The sequence below is a fragment of the Saccoglossus kowalevskii genome, chromosome 6 (assembly GCF_978046115.1).
Source record: "Saccoglossus kowalevskii chromosome 6, keSacKowa6.1, whole genome shotgun sequence".
NCBI lineage: Eukaryota > Metazoa > Hemichordata > Enteropneusta > Harrimaniidae > Saccoglossus > Saccoglossus kowalevskii.
Genome location: NC_140646.1, coordinates 31,515,194 through 31,536,692, shown reverse-complemented (window position 1 = coordinate 31,536,692; position 21,499 = coordinate 31,515,194). Strand labels below are relative to the sequence as shown.

The 21,499-nt window shown below is 37.5% G+C and overlaps 1 protein-coding gene and 1 non-coding gene across 2 annotated transcripts in view; both read left to right on the top strand.

Moving 5' to 3' along the window:
- The window catches only part of LOC100377251 (importin-4-like), a 36,682-nt gene extending 28,975 nt beyond the window's left edge, over positions 1–7,707 (top strand). The window contains 4 exon segments of the mRNA XM_085500667.1: positions 1,968–2,176; positions 4,357–4,489; positions 6,925–7,099; positions 7,464–7,707. Coding sequence (XP_085356793.1) covers positions 1,968–2,176; positions 4,357–4,489; positions 6,925–7,099; positions 7,464–7,594 — 648 coding nt within the window. The 3' untranslated portion in view covers positions 7,595–7,707.
- Positions 2,266–2,348, top strand: Mir4840 (microRNA mir-4840). The gene has a single exon (NR_038805.1). It is a non-coding gene; the product is annotated as a microRNA mir-4840 (primary transcript).
- Positions 7,708–21,499: the final 13,792 nt, after the last annotated feature.

The window sequence follows — 21,499 nt, the reverse complement described above, 5'->3', positions numbered from 1 at the left end:
TATTGTTTCCATCATTCCTAAAATTCTAACTTTTCTTCACAATTTCAAGTGTCACTGTTTGCATGCTATGATCTTTCATATGAAATATTAAATGAGATGCACGTTTTGATATCGTTTTGCCAATATAATGTACACACATACTGTAGTACAGACTGTATTCAACAAAGCCCATGTAATTTACTATATTCATTGGGCACGTGCAGACCAAAGGTGGAGTTGAACAAAGAAATGTATTTGTGTTCTGGTTTGCCATTTACGAAACATCATTGATAAGCTTGTCCTTTTGAGTAGCTAATAAACTTTGCTGCTGTTATCAGATACTATTTCTAGGATATCTTATTTCAAGTGTGAATGGAAGATCCAATTACAGTGCGGAATAAGTATCATGCTGTATGCAATTATTGCTATCATTGATTTTGTTAACTTTAGTGACTCTAAGATCTCTCTGATCAAATCATAACCCCATCACCTTCATATGCTATTTGTATCAATGATTTTCTATGTGAAAAACAAGTTGGACATGTGCTATGTGTAACAGGTTATTTTGGGAATGTATCAGATTATACCTGACATAGTACTTACTATTACTTAATTTATTATTTTCACTTTAATAAAATTTATATTCGCTATATACGCTGAAGTAAAGAGTCAGTAAAAACTAAATCCAGTGAAAATACTTTTTTTCAAATTTTTTATGTTAAAACTCATCAAAAATCACTGAAAATAAACTTCATACAAAACAGCCAAAATGTCTTTTCAGTGAAATTAATTCCAATTTATAAGTATTTTACAGTATTGTGAAATGTCTGGCACTGAAAAACAGTATCGGCACTCATTTGAACATTACCGGTAACATTTTTTTGATATGAGGTAATATGTCAGCATGTTCAAAGTTATTGATGTCCAATCTAGACACTTTCCTTTGTTTATATTGTACCCAGAAGTGCTATGGAAATAGAATTCCCTAAAAACTAGACACAAACAACCCCACAGCACTTGTTCTTGGTTGTCATTTTGGGCTATAATCTTTTGTTAAATTGATATTACAAGCAGGAAAAAGATTTATAATAATAAGGAATACACTCGACAGTACAGGGTCAAATTGGTTGATATGATCACTGAACTGCCTGGGTTGTTACAATTGCTGTACTGCCCGAGTCAACATGATTGTCGTAATGCCTGGGTTGTTACAATTGTCGTACTGCCTGGGTTAATGCGATTGCCGTACTGCCTGGGTTAATGCGATTGCCGTACTGCCTGGGTCAATGCGATTGTTATATTGCCTGGGTCAATGCGATTGTTATATTGCCTGGGTCAATGCGATTGCCGTACTGCCTGGGTCAATGCGATTGCCGTACTGCCTGGGTCAATGCGATTGCCGTACTGCCTGGGTCAATGCGATTGCCGTACTGCCTGGGTCAATGCGATTGCCGTACTGCCTGGGTCAATGCGATTGCCGTACTGCCTGGGTCAATGCGATTGCCGTACTGCCTGGGTCAATGCGATTGCCGTACTGCCTGGGTCAATGCGATTGTCGTACTGCCTGGGTCAATGCGATTGTCGTACTGCCTGGGTCAATGCGATTGTCGTACTGCCTGGGTCAATATGATTGCCGTACTACCTCGGTGGATACGATCGTCATTTTGCCTTTATGTATACTTCAGTATTCTCGAGATCACCTTGTATAACAAACAACAACGTAAAATACAGTCATGCAGCATGAGTTTATAATTGTTTGAATGAAATTTTACAGACGTTATTTATGTCACAAATAATCCATCTTTGATTTATTCACCAGATCAATAGTTAATTCGAAATAAATTTCAAATAATAATAATAATAATACAATAATAAAATTCATAAACAACAATAATAAACAAAATAATGATATCTACCCGGTATAATAATTTAAAATCATTGACCAATAACCAATGTACTTACCGGGTATATCATAATTTATATTACAGAAGAAAACATGTCCGGTTTCAGACAAGTCCTTTGCATATGGTATTCTATCTGAAAGTATTAAACATATGGGCGCAGCTATTGTACCATTTGTACCCCATCTTTATCCAGTCCTGATGGCTGGAATGAAAGATGATGATGATGAAGTCCGAAACAATGCCATATATGGCATTGGTGTTTTAGCCAGCAGTGCTGGTGAGGCAATATATTCGTATCCTTTTTCTATGAAAAAAATTAGAACTACGTAAGATAAGTGTGATCGATTTCAAATTGTTAAGATGCATTATATATTTGTCCATATCTCATGCAAGAAAGAAGCTATTCCGATGTAAAGCATTATATTGAATTGTCTTACATTGGTATGGTTTCTTACTGGTATGTACACTAGCCACTTGAAGATAAACCAGTGAATGCATACTGGATGGAAGCAGTTCCAGCATGGTACAAATCAGAAGGCAATATGTAGTGAGGTGGATCCAAAAGAAATAATTAAAAAAAATCATGGCCAATGAGGTGGGGATAGTCCGAAGTCCGAAAACGGGGACTATTAATTTTGGTTCGTTCCATCCGTCCATACGTCCGTACATCCGGAGCTATATCTCGGACACCCATTGACGGATTTTTGGATCAAAGTTGGTATGATGATCATACATATTGTGTTGTAGGTGCAGGTCATTTTTTTTTCGTGAATCGAACAAATATGACCGACTGGCGGCCATCTTGTTTTTCATGGTACCCATGCTACTTTACCTTGAATGCAATGATGCAATGAACTTTTCTGTTTAAATTTTGTACAAAGATAGTATACCAAGAGATACATCTGCACCAACATGATTTTTGTGATTCTATTCAATATGGCTGGCTGACGCCCAACTTTCATGTAAAAGCACTAAATTGTCATTTAAATCGTCCAGAGCCGTTTCTCAGAGATGACTAGGCCAATTTGGATCAAAGTTGGTATGATGATCATACATATTGGGTTATAGTTGCATGTCATATTTTTTCTGTGATTCAAACTTATATGGCTGACTGGCGGCCATTTTGTTTTTCATGATACCCATGCCTACTTTCCCATGAATGCAATGAACATTTCTGTTTAAATTTTGTACAAAGACAGTATACCAATAGATACATCAACATGAACGTTATTTTTGTAATTAGATTCAATATGACTGCCAAATGTTCAATTCTCATGTAAAAGCACTAAATCATAATTTCTAACAAATCCATCTCCTATTAATGGTTTCAATCTAATCTCACTGACTTCATCAGCATCAAATTGATATGTCAGATCACAAAATTTTGGACTGGGACTGTGTCATTAACAATGACTTGTTAAACAGTAAAACTTCAAGCCTGCTACATAGGTCTAAATGGAAACCTGCATAACTGTTTTCTTGATCACAGTTTGATTGTCGACTACAATCTGTGTTGGTCAAGTTGATGAATGCATTTGTCAGCGGAAAGGTCAATCAATGCTTTCAGTTTCAAAAATTACTGATAGGGTCGAAATAATTGCCCTTCTAGTGTATAATTTTTAGAAACACAAAAATACGAAAAAGCATGCGTATTACAAAAACTTAACAAGGTGAGCATGTCAATTGTATGTAACACAATCTAAATATTGATTGGATTTCTCAATGGTTCAACAATCAAATGCATGTATTATTCATAATATTATTTGATGCAACACATACTAGGTCAGTGGGTTCATTAAGTTTACAGAAATACAATAAATAAATTAATCAGAATTTTCCAGACGAAATCCACTCAGTCTGCCTATCTGTTTTTATGTAAAATAAGGTAAACTATGGTACTACATGTATATAATATACACATGTATATTTCACAGTCTCCACACGTCAGTTCTACCGGTAATTACTTTTTCAATCTTTGATTTATTTTTTGTGTCATAATATATGCATTATTTAATATAAATACAAAAATCAACATGGTGATTGGTGAATAGCTTATGAAGGTGACAGGGTTACGATTTGAACTAAAAGGTTTTAGAATCACCAATCACCATCTACCATACCAGAAAAATATTAGCATAATGAAATTCAATATACCTCGTAGTGGCTCCTTTGTTTTTTAAGTGTCCCTAGTATTTCTCATGAATACTTAGTTATTTTATTGAAATTTGGTGCAAAGGCAAGACATAATGATATAGGGAATATGTTTTTTTAATTCAATGACGTTTGACAGACTGGCATGTACCACTTATTCCTTAATACCCCGGTATATAATATTTATGTGTATGTGTATTTTTCCAAAGAATGTAAATAGTAATATTGCATGTGTTTGTTTTAGTCGGTCATTTTTAAAAATGAGTATTATTGTACGTTCAAGTTTACAAATACAAATTGTTCCTTAACTGAATTTTTACAGAAATTATCCAGAAATTTTAAATGATTTATTTGGAGTGGCATCGAAAGAGGAAAGTGGTCGCGTTGTTGACAATATTTGTGGTGCAGTGTGTCGTCTGATTATGACCAATATCAGTGGTGTACCCATGGACCAGGTTTGTCCTAGATACTCCTTCACTTGCATGCAATACTTTTCACATCACGTAGTATCATATCAGACATTGTGTCCTGCAGGACAGTGTTTTCCTTGTATTTATAACCCTCCACTCTAGGTGTTCCCTGTATTGATACAGTGTTTACCCTCCACTCTAGGTGTTCCCTGTATTGATACAGTGTTTACCCTCCACTCTAGGTGTTCCCTGTATTGATAGTGTTTACCCTCCACTCTAGGTGTTCCCTGTATTGATACAATGTTTACCCTCCACTCTAGGTGTTCCCTGTATTGATACAGTGTTTACCCTCCACTCTAGGTGTTCCCTGTATTGATACAATGTTTACCCCTCCACTCTAGGTATTCCCTGTATTAATACAGTGTTTACCCTCCACTCTAGGTGTTCCCTGTATTGATACAATGTTTACCCTCCACTCTAGGTGTTCCCTGTATTGATACAATGTTTACCCTCCACTCTAGGTGTTCCCTGTATTGATACAGTGTTTACCCTCCACTCTAGGTGTTCCCTGTATTGATACAGTGTTTACCCTCCACTCTAGGTGTTCCCTGTATTGATAGTGTTTACCCTCCACTCTAGGTGTTCCCTGTATTGATACAGTGTTTACCCTCCACTCCGGGTGTTCCCTGTATTGATACAATGTTTACCCCTCCACTCTAGGTGTTCCCTGTATTGATACAGTGTTTACCCTCCACTCTGGGTGTTCCCTGTATTGATACAGTGTTTACCCTCCACTCTAGGTGTTCCCTGTATTGATACAGTGTTTACCCTCCACTCCGGGTGTTCCCTGTATTGATACAATGTTTACCCTCCACTCCAGGTGTTCCCTGTATTGATACAGTGTTTAACCTCCACTCCGGGTGTTCCCTGTATTGATACAATGTTTACCCTCCACTCCGGGTGTTCCCTGTATTGATACAATGTTTACCCTCCACTCCAGGTGTTCCCTGTATTGATACAGTGTTTACCCTCCACTCTAGGTGTTCCCTGTATTGATACAATGTTTACCCTCCACTCTAGGTGTTCCCTGTATTGATACAATGTTTACCCTCCACTCTAGGTGTTCCCTGTATTGATACAATGTTTACCCTCCACTCTAGGTGTTCCCTGTATTGATACAATGTTTACCCTCCACTCTAGGTGTTCCCTGTATTGATACAATGTTTACCCTCCACTCTAGGTGTTCCCTGTATTGATACAATGTTTACCCTCCACTCTAGGTGTTCCCTGTATTGATACAGTGTTTACCCTCCACTCTAGGTGTTCCCTGTATTAATACAGTGTTTAACCTCCACTCTAGGTGTTCCCTGTATTGATACAATGTTTACCCTCCACTCTAGGTGTTCCCTGTATTGATACAATGTTTACCCTCCACTCTAGGTGTTCCCTGTATTGATACAATGTTTACCCTCCACTCTAGGTGTTCCCTGTATTGATACAGTGTTTACCCTCCACTCTAGGTGTTCCCTGTATTGATACAATGTTTACCCTCCACTCTAGGTGTTCCCTGTATTGATACAGTGTTTACCCTCCACTCTAGGTGTTCCCTGTATTGATACAATGTTTACCCTCCACTCTAGGTGTTCCCTGTATTGATACAATGTTTACCCTCCACTCTAGGTGTTCCCTGTATTGATACAATGTTTACCCTCCACTCTAGGTGTTCCCTGTATTGATACAATGTTTACCCTCCACTCTAGGTGTTCCCTGTATTGATACAGTGTTTACCCTCCACTCTAGGTGTTCCCTGTATTAATACAGTGTTTAACCTCCACTCTAGGTGTTCCCTGTATTGATACAATGTTTACCCTCCACTCTAGGTGTTCCCTGTATTGATACAATGTTTACCCTCCACTCTAGGTGTTCCCTGTATTGATACAATGTTTACCCTCCACTCTAGGTGTTCCCTGTATTGATACAGTGTTTACCCTCCACTCTAGGTGTTCCCTGTATTAATACAGTGTTTAACCTCCACTCTAGGTGTTCCCTGTATTGATACAATGTTTACCCTCCACTCTAGGTGTTCCCTGTATTGATACAATGTTTACCCTCCACTCTAGGTGTTCCCTGTATTGATACAGTGTTTACCCTCCACTCTAGGTGTTCCCTGTATTGATACAATGTTTACCCTCCACTCTAGGTGTTCCCTGTATTGATACAGTGTTTACCCTCCACTCTAGGTGTTCCCTGTATTGATACAATGTTTACCCTCCACTCTAGGTGTTCCCTGTATTGATACAGTGTTTACCCTCCACTCTAGGTGTTCCCTGTATTGATACAGTGTTTACCCTCCACTCTAGGTGTTCCCTGTATTGATACAGTGTTTACCCTCCACTCTAGGTGTTCCCTGTATTGATACAGTGTTTACCCTCCACTCTAGGTGTTCCCTGTATTGATACAATGTTTACCCTCCACTCTAGGTGTTCCCTGTATTGATACAATGTTTACCATTGAAGGAAGATTTTGAAGAGTACAGCACAGTCTTTTCCTGTATATTATTGCTATTTAACAACGGGCACTCACAAATTGTTCAGAATTTGCCTCGTATACTTGGAGCTATCGCACAAGTCCTGGGAACCGAGCATTTACAACCAGGTAAACCTTACCTTACGTGAATGACTACTCAGATTATTATAACACTCTGCAGTCTTGTGGTCTTAACAATTTTTACAAATAAATTGTAGACTGTATGTGGAAACAATCTCCTCACATGCATCTCTATGGAATGGAAGTTTTCAACTCAGTTTTGATATTTATGATACTTTGTACAAGTCAGCACATTTATACGAAAAGCAACACCTGATTTTGTTCTGATTATAGTATCGTCACTGAACACTTTTATTTATCAACTGCAAATCGACCCGACCCGACCCTCGCAAGATTATTATTAAATACATGTTTTGTGACAATTCATTGATGACAAATATTAATAATAAATAAAACTGTTGATTGTTTGCAGATACACAGATGGCACTTGTTGATATGATAAGCAGGATTCAACAACAGTCACCTGAAGAATTTCAAAAGATACTCAATTCAATGCCGCAAGATGTGGCTGCTAAAATTACACTAGTTCTATCATCCAGCTAAAAAAATGCTTTATTTATAGGGTTGTCAGTTTATGTTATTTTTTTGCAGAGACATTAATTTTTTTATGGAGTAATCATGAGTTGAGACTGTAATTATAAGTTTATTATGAATGATTATAACTTGACATAAATTTTAGTAATCGTGTCAAGACAAAGTTTGCCCATGTGTGATGCAGGTAGCCCTGTGTAGCATAGGAAGCTCATGTGTGACACAGTTAGACCATGTGTATCATCGGTAATCCATGTGTGACACAGTTAGACCATGTGTACCATAGGTAATCCATGTGTGACACATTTAGACCATGTGTACTATAGGTAACTCATTTGTGACACAGTTAGATCATGTGTACCATAGGTAACCCATGTGTGACACATTTAGACCATGTGTACCATAGGTAAACCATTTGTGACACATTTAGACCATGTGTACCATAGGTAATCCATGTGTGACACATTTAGACCATGTGTACCATAGGTAAACCATTTGTGACACAGACCATGTGTAGCATAGGTAATCCATGTGTGACACATTTAGACCATGTGTACCATAGGTAACTCATTTGTGACACAGTTAGATCATGTGTACCATAGGTAACCCATGTGTGACACATTTAGACCATGTGTACCATAGGTAAACCATTTGTGACACATTTAGACCATGTGTACCATAGGTAACCCATGTGTGACACATTTAGACCATGTGTTCCATAGGTAACCCATGTGTGACACAGACGATGTGTACCATAGGTAACACAGATACCATGTGTACCATAGGTAACCCATGTGTGACACATTTAAACCATGTGTACCATAGGTAACCCATTTGTGACACAGTTAGACCATGTGTACCATAGGTAACCCATGTGTGACACATTTAGACCATGTGTACCATAGGTAATCCATGTGTGACACAGTTAGACTATGTGTACCATAGGTAACACAGATACCATGTGTACCATAGGTAATCCATGTGTGACACATTTAGACCATGTGTACCATAGGTAAACCATTTGTGACACAGACCATGTGTAGCATAGGTAATCCATGTGTGACACATTTAGACCATGTGTACCATAGGTAACTCATTTGTGACACAGTTAGATCATGTGTACCATAGGTAACCCATGTGTGACACATTTAGACCATGTGTACCATAGGTAAACCATTTGTGACACATTTAGACCATGTGTACCATAGGTAACCCATGTGTGACACATTTAGACCATGTGTTCCATAGGTAACCCATGTGTGACACAGACGATGTGTACCATAGGTAACACAGATACCATGTGTACCATAGGTAACCCATGTGTGACACATTTAAACCATGTGTACCATAGGTAACCCATTTGTGACACGGTTAGACCATGTGTACCATAGGTAACCCATGTGTGACACATTTAGACCATGTGTACCATAGGTAATCCATGTGTGACACAGTTAGACTATGTGTACCATAGGTAACACAGATACCATGTGTACCATAGGTAATCCATGTGTGACACATTTAGACCATGTGTACCATAGGTAACCCGCTTGTGACACGGTTAGACCATGTGTACCATAGGTAATCCATGTGTGACACAGTTAGACCATGTGTGCCATAGGTAACACAGATACCATGTGTACCATAGGTAATCCATGTGTGACACATTTAGACCATGTGTACCATAGGTAACCTATTTGTGACACGGTTAGACCATGTGTACCATAGGTAACCTATTTGTGACACGGTTAGACCATGTGTACCATAGGTAACCCATTTGTGACACAGTTACACCATGTGTACCATAGATAATCCATGTGTGACACATTTAGACCATGTGTACCATAGGTAACCTATTTGTGACACATTTAGACCATGTGTACCATAGGTAACCTATTTGTGACACGGTTAGACCATGTGTACCATAGGTAATCCATGTGTGACACAGTTAGACCATGTGTACCATAGGTAATCCATGTGTGACACATTTAGACCATGTGTACCATAGGTAACCTACATGTATTTGTGACACATTTAGACCATGTGTACCATAGGTAACCTATTTGTGACACGGTTAGACCATGTGTACCACAGTTACACCATGTGTACCATAGGTAATCCATGTGTGACACATTTAGACCATGTGTACCATAGCACAGTTACTAAAAAAGACGGTTAGGAAACAAACCATGTTCTTTTCATTGGATGCGTGTCGCAGGTAAACATTTGAAACAAAAGACATACTAATCTGTGATAAATCATTAACATAAAATGTAGACAGGAAATCATGCAAATATGACGTCATTTTTCCCAGATCTCATTGCAATCAACAACTGCACGCCATTTTGTTGTGTCTGTGTCGATACTTTCAGTAATACTAAACTGTAAGTTGTTCCAGTGAATCCTGACAAAACCTGTCGCTCAGTTTGAACTCAATACAAATTTGCCTGTCTTGTATGGCATTTTCATTTCTAAAGAACAAGATCGGCAGAAAACTGAAATAAAAAAACCAACAAAACATGATCAGTGTTTATATTTCAGCCATGCGAAAGTTTTAATGAGGAGCCATGGTACCACATACATTTTGTTGGAAATAAACAAAATATGCGATAAGATAACTGAAATGACCTGCCCATGCTCTACAAAATGCATGTAAGCAGACCAAATATGCAACAACAGGCAGTTCCAATGAAATTAAGAACGGTCAAAAAGGGTTTGAAAAATTGATTTGGCGAAGAGACTGCTAGAAAGTTGTACCGACCGTTCAATGTGTTCCAAAATTGTAGCGTTGACTAAAACCGCATTTAACGGCACGCTGAATATTGCAACATGAAAAATTTGCAAAAAAACTGAAACAAGGACAGACAAGAACAATTAAACAGGCATTTTATGAAACTGGCGGAAAATGTTGAATACATTTTCAACGATTTCTACGGCGTCTACAAAAAAAGTGTTACGACTTTAAACAAAATGGCTGATACAGTAACGCGAAAGCAAAACGATAAAATGTACTCTAATAAGCCCCCAAATCACATAAAACCGTCACGCACAGTAGTATACTAAAAATTCATTTGGTAGTATTTTTTATAATATAATGTATTTTAAAATAATGACTTAGGGGTTAGAATTTTCGTCACTTTTTTTTCCGGGACCCAAGCTTACTTTCATGACAACAGTCAAAACGATAAATGACGATTCTCTATTCTGAATGTTATCACAGTCACAAAGAGTACTCATCCGAAATGTAAATTTAGTTCTTCGTAGAGCTTGTGCACTAAACGTGGATATTCTATCGAAAACGAACTGAAAATTTCAAATTCGCGGGACATCATGTAATCGACACAAAAATGAAACAAAATGGTGAACCTTGAAATCTCAAGCAATAGAGGGCGTACACAGCGCGACACGCATCCTTGATGGATTAGGCAGATTCACACCTTTTAACAAAAGCGTTTCCTATCAGTCTTTTTTAGTAACTGTGACCAGAGGTAACCCATTTGTGACACAGTTAGACCATGTGTACCATAGGTAACCCATGTGTGACACATTTTAGACCATATTAACCATAGGTAAGCCGTGTGTGACAGTTAGACCATGTGTACCACAGGTAATCCATGTGTGACACAGTTAGACTATGTGTACCATAGGTAACACAGATACCATGTGTACCATAGGTAATCCATGTGTGACACAGTTAGACCATGTGTACCACAGGTAATCCATGTGTGACACAGACCATGTGTACCATAGGTAATCCATGTGTGACACAGTTAGACCATGTGTACCATAGGTAATCCATGTGTGACACAGTTAGACCATGTGTACCATAGGTAATCCATGTGTGACACAGTTAGACCATGTGTACCATAGGTAATCCATGTGTGACACAGACCATGTGTACCATAGGTAATCCATGTGTGACACAGTTAGACCATGTGTACCATAGGTAATCCATGTGTGACACAGATAGACTATGTGTACCATAGGTAACCCATGTGTGACACAGAGACTATGTGTACCATAGGTAATCCATGTGTGACACAGACCATGTGTACCATAGGTATCAAAGATACCATGTGTACCATATGTAATCCATGTGTGACACAGATCATGTGTACCATAGGTAACCCATGTGTGACAGTTAGACCATGTGTACCATAGGTAACCCATGTGTGACACAGATAGACCGTGTGTACCATAGGTAACCCATGTGTGACACAGGGACTATGTGTACCATAGGTAATCCATGTGTGACACAGACCATGTGTACCTTAGGTAACCCATGTGACACAGTTAGACCATGTGTACCATAGGTAACCCATGTGTGACACATTTTAGACCATGTTAACCATAGGTAAGCCGTGTGTGACAGTTAGACCATGTGTACCACAGGTAATCCATGTGTGACACAGTTAGACTATGTGTACCATAGGTAACACAGATACCATGTGTACCATAGGTAATCCATGTGTGACACAGTTAGACCATGTGTACCATAGGTAATCCACGTGTGACACAGTTAGACAATGTGTACCATAGGTAATCCATGTGTGACACAGTTAGACCATGTGTACCATAGGTAATCCATGTGTGACACAGTTAGACCATGTGTACCATAGATAATCCATGTGTGACACAGTTAGACCATGTGTACCATAGGTAATCCATGTGTGACACAGTTAGACCATGTGTACCATAGGTAATCCATGTGTGACACAGTTAGACCATGTGTACCATAGGTAATCCATGTGTGACACAGTTAGACTTGTGTACCATAGGTAATCCATGTGTGACACAGATAGACTATGTGTACCATAGGTAACCCATGTGTGACACAGGGACTATGTGTACCATAGGTAACCCATGTGTGACACAGACCATGTGTACCATAGGTAACCCATGTGTGACAGTTATACCATGTTTGCCATAGGTAGCCCATAGGTAGCCCATGTGTGACACAGGTACATGTAGCCCTTGTGTACCATAGGTAACCCATGTGTGACATGGGCAGCCCATGTGTACCATAAGGTAACCCATGTGTGACATGGGCAGCCCATGTGTACCATAAGGTAACCCATGTGTACTATAGGTCGCCCAACTGTGCCATTTGTGTAAATGGGTATGCTTAATATCCAATAATAGCTAATTAATAATGCATACTATTTACTAATTATCATATTAACTGATATTTTGTAATGTTAAATAAGCTAAACACCTGGTATTTGAATTAACAATAGCCTGTTTGTGCATACAAGTACAGACAGAATTGCGGTTTATAATTTGGGACATGTTTGAGAGATTTCAGGCCAGCCTTTATGGCATGGACTGTGCATTTTGATTTGTTTTTAGATTTACTGAAATTTGAACAAAAATGTCAATACACAATCAAATGTTTAAACTGGACTACAGGTGGCCATTTTGTTTTATTTAAACTTCTGGACAGATTATTTTCAAAAGTCAAATATAGAATTATATTCTTATTTTGCTAACCATTACAGGCCTAAGCTAATAATGCAAAAATGTAGAATTCACATTTTGTGATAACAATGTAATTAACTCAAAAACATATAAAAAAAATATAAAATCCCGGTCTTGTGTCCTGAAATACCGATTTAGCAAATACCATACATGTCATTGACAGTTTCTAGAACACTAATCTAGTGGTGTGTGTAGGCATACAACATTTGTTCTCAAATTGTCTATGTGCAATGACTTTGTATCTCTGAACATTGTTCCGGTGACCATCTATATGTGCCAATTAAAAAGACATTTTTTCAAATATATAATTGCTAATTCGTTCACATAATACTAAACCCAATGATTTCATGATCTGTTTCAAGATGGTCGATTGCCGGCAATTTTACGACCAAAAATGTCTCAAAATCACACATTTTCACCATTTCAAAATGTGGTAGTTTTGCATGGTCAAATGCATTTTTGTTACCATGAAATCCAAAATGGCTGATAGGCAATCATTTTGCTTAAACGCATGCATTTCCACAGAACCATATCTCATACATGCCTGGACCAATCAAGTTTAAATTTCACTCATTAGGTCATATATATATATATATATATATATATATATATATATATATATATATATGTGTTGTGTCTATAAGACAAACAGGGGCTATGTCATTGACAATGACTTGTTCAAATTTTGTTCAAAGTGCAACAGTCATCGGGACATGCTCGTTTGAATGTCATGCAAGCAAACTATGTATTTTAACATGTTGTATATGTTGCATGGGTCCCATACCTACCAAATAAACTGTATCCATCACTGCTATTACATTTATATGCATATTGCATATTTTTTACAGTTATTTTGTAATCGGTAAATCATTTATGTTATTCTACCTAACTGATATTTTATTCAAATTATGTCAATTATTATATACAGGTTACTGACATGCACATTGTCTAGATGGAAGTTATAATTCTCATATCGAATATTTATATATTTCTTGACAATTGTATCAAATTAATTGACATAGTTTATCAAGAAAAGATTACTCTCTTGAGTTCAAGACAACACCAAAACTGGTCAGCATGGGAATTTTACAGATTTTTTTTTTTTTCGTAATATACTGTCTTCTTATATAACATCGTCACATGAAGGGAACTTTTTGCTTCTGCCTTTGATAAAATGGAAAATTAAGATGAATAGTTATTTTTTGTATTCATTCTAAAAAAATCATTTGACCTCTTGATAAATGTGCCAGTTCATGTTAGAAGTGTCAAACTGATTTTAATTGAAAGAAAACCGCTGCTCAGAGTGAATTGTGGGTAACAATAACAATGTATGGGTCAGACTCTACATTCACTTTTATTATTACATGGCAAATGGAAAAATGTAACAACTTGCATTAGTATGTCTGCATACGTCACAGCTTATGTCCAGTATAATTTTTAAGTTTCTATATTATACATTGTGCGGAAATGAAAAAAATGTACTGATTGATTGCCTGTTCGTACCTAGAATATAGAAGCCTTACAGTCATATTTCACTTTCGCTCTCCTTTAAATCTATCGCTATCACATATGCATTTATATTTAGTCTGTCAAATTAATCACTCATAAATATATATGACATTATGCAACACTTGTAAATCATATTCATAATTCACCTTCCACAAAATGGTTCTTTTTGAGATCTTTCATAACAACATTGAGCAGAATTTTCAAAACTGTTTAGCTGAATATAATAATCCTGAGTTTTTTTTCTCAGAAATGGACATTAAATTCAGTAAAATTGATCACTAAAATAATGGTGGTGAAAATCTGCACTGTAAAGTTTAATACACGCTCTTAGGCCCTTTATGTCAAAGTTTGCCTCAGGGTGCAATAAAATGGGTCGTTTCTACCAATTTGCTTTATAATGCATCAATAAATTTAGTGCATTTATAACATTAATCACGCGTGTTAACTGCTTGATTTGGCCCAGTGAGATTTTGAGGTGGTGAATTGGCATGTATCTGAATCTCTACAACTCTTTGACTTTTATTGGAATTTTTATTGCATTCAAGATTAGTTTTAGTTCCTCACCTATTTGGTACACATAAACTAGTTTTTTGCCCTGTGGCCTTGGACAGTGCTATGATATGTAAATTAGGTCAATACCTAATGACCATATTTGGGTATTACCGGTAGATGGATGTAATATCCATGTCTGACATAGATACAATATCTGGTGTGCCATATATCCCCTAGTTAATGGTACTACACCAATTTCTGCCACTATTTAAGTTAGACATTTGTGAAAGTTAGACAAAGTGGCTTTTACTACTGACAGCCAATTGACCATTAAAAAATAATTGTAGAATACGCAGACTGGAAATGAGAGTCCTTTTCATTAGTGTGCCATCATTAACTTAGTAGTTGTGCCTGCATTTGCCATTTTCATGCAACTATTCAGTGCCAAAGTTTGAAATTTATTATGCTAGGCAGTTAATTTCACTCCTGTTGCTAGAAAACACAAGTTGAGAATTTTCAGTTAAACCACCAATGTTCTGTCAATGACAACTACATCCTGTGGGTCATTCATGTGGTTGTGAGTGTGAGCGCTTCTTTCATTTGTGTTAATTGGGATTCCAACGCAATGATGCATCACAGAGATTACTCGCCATCATGGTCATGTTGCTAGGCTTCGGTAAGGACATGTATATCACCTTATTCATCACAATTGAATTGTCAGCTTTTATCAATTGATTATGATTCTGACTGTTGATTAGGAAGAAGGTACTGTGGTTAAATGAAGGGAGACCTTCTGCAGAACCAGCAGTTTCTCCAGTTCTGTCCTAAGATTAGAAACTATAAGTTACAGATTAGCTAAAATAATGTGCTCGCTAAAAAATTTGTTTTACTGTAAGGGTCTCGGAAATCTACTAAGCCACAAATGTGGTAATAAATGCAATTATTGTGTTGAATAATTTTTAATTGAATCCCCAGTGTTCTGAACATCCAAGTAGGTTCTAGCATGGTCTGCACCCAATCTGTACCATGGCTTGGGTCTGTACATTCGTTCACATAAGTTGCTACACCCTCGGCTCTATACTGGATGAGAAAAGTATACCTCTTTGCTCACCATCCACCCCTGACAACAAAACTAAGCAAAGATGATACAGACAGAGGTATCATCCCTACTAGCCAAATGGGCAAGGCTTCTTAGTACCAACACATTAACCAAGTCATTCAAGATGCTTACTGCTCGAGCTATCAGGCATTACATCTAACACAATCTTTTGTGGCCCTGAACCTCAAGGACACATACCTACACATATCAATAAAGCTCATCTCTGTCAATGTTTGTGGTGGAAGGAACGGTGTACCAAGTTTGAGTACTTCTGTTCAGCTTCCACTTAGCACTACAGTATGTGCAAGCTGGTGGAAAGTTCAACTCACACACTGGGGATCTAGGTATATCCATACATAATGATCTGTTTTTTCCACCAACAACCAGGGGAGACTCGAAACGAACACTTGTAGTACACTCTTTCATTCCTGGGATCATTGGTGTTTGTAGTCAACATTTGACATGCATAGGTATGGGTGAATTCCATCTTTCTGTCAAATGCCACTACACAATCAGGGTATATTTCTGATTGGAATGCCCTTAATTCAACCTCTAGCAACATCTCATTTGACAGACCCCCTCAGGAAGATGGGTGTGGTGCACACATGATGCATCTCCAGAGCCCAGGGTTAGCAAGATATATCAGACCAGAAGAAGACTACCCCATGATTCGGGACTACTGTTGATCCCTAGTCGAATGTGTCTGCATCGCAAGAGCTGTTCCACTTTCACACATACAGGCTATCCTCAGATTAGCACACGATTTTTCAGAGAGACCAGTTGGCCTAGTTCGTCCGACATAGCATCATCTAGTTACACCTGCCCTGTTGGTATTGCTGTTTACAACACCAAAAACATTTTCTACTCTCTATGCCCTAGTAGGTACTGAAAGTGAGCACTGGCTTCCAGGGGTACTCAACCTCAGATGTTCACTGGCCATGCAGCAGGGAAACGCCAGACGCCAGTGAATTGTATCACACTTATCACACTCAACTGCAGGTGCCCGACAGGGCCTGCTACAGCCAAGATGCAAGATGATCTGAAAGAAAATATATCTATCTCCCATGCATCTTGTGATGGCTGGCATGTGTGTACTGGAAGTAGTGCAACTTGAAACAACATTCATTTTTCATTACCTCCGAGATTTGTCCCCTGAGTGCGATTGTGATGGGTCCGAGACTTGCTACTGGACTTTCTGTTGTGGAGCCCAACTCGGGTGTTTTTTGTATTGTAAATATTAAAGTTTTATTCTTCCATTTGCAATGAGACATCATCATGTCTGTTATGTCCTTTCAGATTGAGATCGCTCAGTGTGTGGGCATTTGTGTAGAATAACACCTCATGCCTGCCCTCATTCATTCGTGCTGTGTACCTGGTGATTGATAACTTCTGAGCTCTAACTTAGACAAATATCTAACTTATTAAACAGTATTTGTATTTGAAGTGACTAGTAGAAACTGGGGCTAGCTGAAGCAGCCCCTCTAATATAGTACATATGATTGTTCAAATTCTGTTATTAGAAGTGTCTTTTCCTTGCATTTTTGTTTGCAAGCTACTCTATGTCAATTCTATTCATCCAAATTGTAACATGATTGTTCAATCCAGTGGTACGTTTACTAAGAGAAATGTTTGATCCAGTTATTCTGGGTGCTAATATGAGATGACTCGCCAGCTTAACAAAAGTGGAATTATTTAAGAATGTGTTATTCATTTCAGGCAACAAAATAATTTCAATTGGCATTAAATGGTATTATTGGATTTGAGGCACTGAAAACCCAATGGACAAAGATGTCTAACCCTATGCATGTAAATTGATACTTTTGTAACTTAAGTCACGAAACTACATAAATACTGAATTGAGAACACTGAAACTTGGTGCATGATTTGTGTGTAAAATTCCTAGGGGATCAAGTATCGCTGGTTTTTTATACAGTTAAGTCTGTAAGCAACTCTTCACTTAAGTCCAATTGATTTGATATTACATATATAGGTACTACATGTAAACCTCTCTTAGATTTGTTCATTTTTGTAATGATATCTTTAATTCTCTAATTTTGGTGAATATTTTTGTCATTTTTGGTAAAAAGTGATATTTTCGACTACTTGTTAAAAACTGCAAGTCCCATTGCTTTGATATTACATATATAGGTACTACATGTTGACCTCTCTCAGATTTGTTCATTTTGTAATGATATCTTTAATTCTCTATTTTTGGTGAATATCTTTGTAATTTTTGGTAAAAAGTGATATTTTCGACTTCTTGTTAAAAACCACAAGTTCAAATGCTTTGATATTACATATACATCTATAGGTACTACATGTGGACCTCTCTCAGATTTGTTCATTTCGTGATGATATTTTCAATTCTCTAATTTTAGTGAATATTTTTGGTAAAAAGTGATATTTTCAACTTCTTGTTCAAAACCGCAAGTATCATTGCTTTTATATTACATATATAGGTACTACATGTGGAACCCTTTCAGATTTGTTCATTTCGTGGTGATATCTTCAATTTTCTAATTTTGATGATTATTTTTTGTCATTTTTGGTGAAAAGTGATATTTTTGACTTCTTGTTGAAAACGGCAAGTCCCATTGCTTTGATACTATACATATTGTTCATTTTCTAATGATATCTTCAGTTCTTTAATTGAAATGTGCATTGCTAACAGCGGAGCTATCTCAGCCGATAGGCTGCTTGTTGTTTTTGTGATGTGATGTGCATTGTAAATGTTGTAACATTTCATGTACAGCAATGAAGACCGTAATGAGCATGATGATTGTATTTATTATCGTATAATCGTGTGCTATCATCAGTTGTGGTTTTTGTGATGGATTGAAAGAATTATAAGCTCAACTCAGGGACGAGTCTCAGGATCAATGTTTTGCAGGGAGTCTGCTTTTGGCACCAAACTATTATGTGGCAGAAGCCATTCTGTTGAAATTATTCCGGTAAATCCAATAATGTCTCTTATGGAGATTACAAATCCCAGTATGCTTGCATGGAATCAAATCCTTTTTTATGCTGCAGCATCAAGTTTGATATTACCCCACGTTTGGTTTTACTGTGTGCATAATTTTATTGATTATCAAGTGTTATTATTGAAAAATCAATAGAATGTTTTAATGCTTGCCCTTTGCATGTGATCGTAAGGTACTTTGTAATTAATAATCAGGGAATGAAGTCAAAAATCAATAATTCTATTTCCAGAACTCGAAGCAAACTAGTGCCGCATAATGGTAGCTATGTTCAAACCAGAAGTGAGTCTACTGCTAGAAAAGACACTGGTTTTGATTCGGTCAGACCAAACTGTGCCCTTATTCTTACTGAAAGTTGCTATGTCCTGAAAGGGGAGTTTTCAGATTGGCCACGTTGTCAACAGAGCAGGTAAAATTGATTTGCAGGAAAAGAACTTTCTTTTAAACAAACTATTTTGGTTCGCTAGTGCAATGTAGACATTGCACGTTCTCAACATTCCTGTTGTTACTCCCAGCACTGCAGAATACATTACAACAAGAAAACGATGCTATAGTAACAATAATAACTAACCTGCTAAAAATAAACTTAAAAATAATATCAAACATGCCAATGTATACAGTGACAATTAGGAGAAATATTGATTGAGCCATATAGCAGTCTGTTTACGAGATGTGATTAAGAGGACGCATTCATCCTATGTATTGCCTATTTGGAAACATAAACCCAGCATTTCACACTACTCAAAACACCTCAAATTGTAAGTACACTGTTTCATTCCTCAATGATTAACACAGTTTTTCAAGTTGTGCTCTGAAGAGCAGTTAGGCAGCAAATAAATGCCCTAAAGGAGAGGCTCCACTGAATTCTGTTCTGCATGAAGAGAAACAGTCCAAGTCGTGACGAAAAGCTTTATGAAAAAACACTCGCAGGTTGGATATGATCAATGAGCTGTATCCCGCTCTGCAGCTTTATATAAAATCTGGTCTATACAGCCTATGAATCCTGTTCACTGCATAAAAGCTGAAAGATGGAGACACTTGAACCAGTTGGATCCTGTTCTGAAAATATGTCATTGGGGAGGAAAACACGTGTGCAGTAAATCACCAAAATGGACACATGTTAGATGTATTTGAGCTCTCTTCTGTATTGACGGGAACAGGATCAGCCCTAGGGGCACTGTACCTACTTCACCCTACCTACTTAAGAAAAGCCCCCCCCCTCGGGAGGTTGATATAACTTGATTGCGCCACGGTCAGTATCGAGAATATAGAACATCATCTGTTATGCTATTTCGGATATACACGCATGTATGACATTTGGTTTTATAGTGTATCTACATATACAAGCAACCCATGTATGTAGAATGCGTTTTACTCATAATATTTTTTGTTGATTGATTGTACGCGTCATATAAGGTAATTTTGAGCTCGACTGCTATTTTTTGTTCATTATTTTGATAAAGTAGTTTGAACTGTGCGTTACTTCTGCCTTAGAAAGCAGTATAAAACAAATTTCCTGTAATCTGTAGAAGGATTTGATTGAATCGCTGCTCATTATCGGAACACTGAATGTACAACAATGTCTGATAATCTATCAATACATGAATCCTTAGAAAATCAGTAAGCAACACTTCAAAGATGGGGATAACTAAGGTAATGAAGGAAAAGATCTATGTGTAGTAATTATCCATTGAGTAATTGGAGAAGGGCTGCATGTATTGAACACAGGGTTTTGCTATCCTTGGAGATATGACTGCATGAAGATCCAAGACAACGTTTCATTGAATAAATATACTAGATTGCACTGTCTCTTTATGCAGTGTTGCTGCTGGGTTATCAAATGCGGTTTACGATTTTTAACCCAGGACGTTGTCTATAAATGAACAAATTCTTCTTGATCCGCTATTTCATCGATAGGAAAGTTTAACTACTTGACTTCACTTTTACGTTCCTGTAAATTCAGTAAATTACTAGTATGTGTTGGCGTTCAATCAGACTATCAACTTTTCTGTAGACCAACTAGATACGGTTGATTGTTTACGAGTGTGCGGTACTGGTAGTTAACGTCGCTAGAAATAAGCAATAATTAGATTTACGTATCTAAGTATACCGGTATAGTATTTTTTGTGGTAGACTAAATTTATTCTTGACCAGAACAAAAACTCCCAAGAAGTCTGTGATGATGATGTCTTGCTGAATTTTTAAGTGCGGAGCGCTTCGTTGATTTCTCGGAGGCAAGTGGCCACGATAATTCAAGCAATGAATAACGACGCAGATAATGTTCACCGTCGACTATTTCCCCAGGCAACACCATAATCATCTCAACACTTTGTGTAATGCACGATTTACACGGTCAGTGTTTTC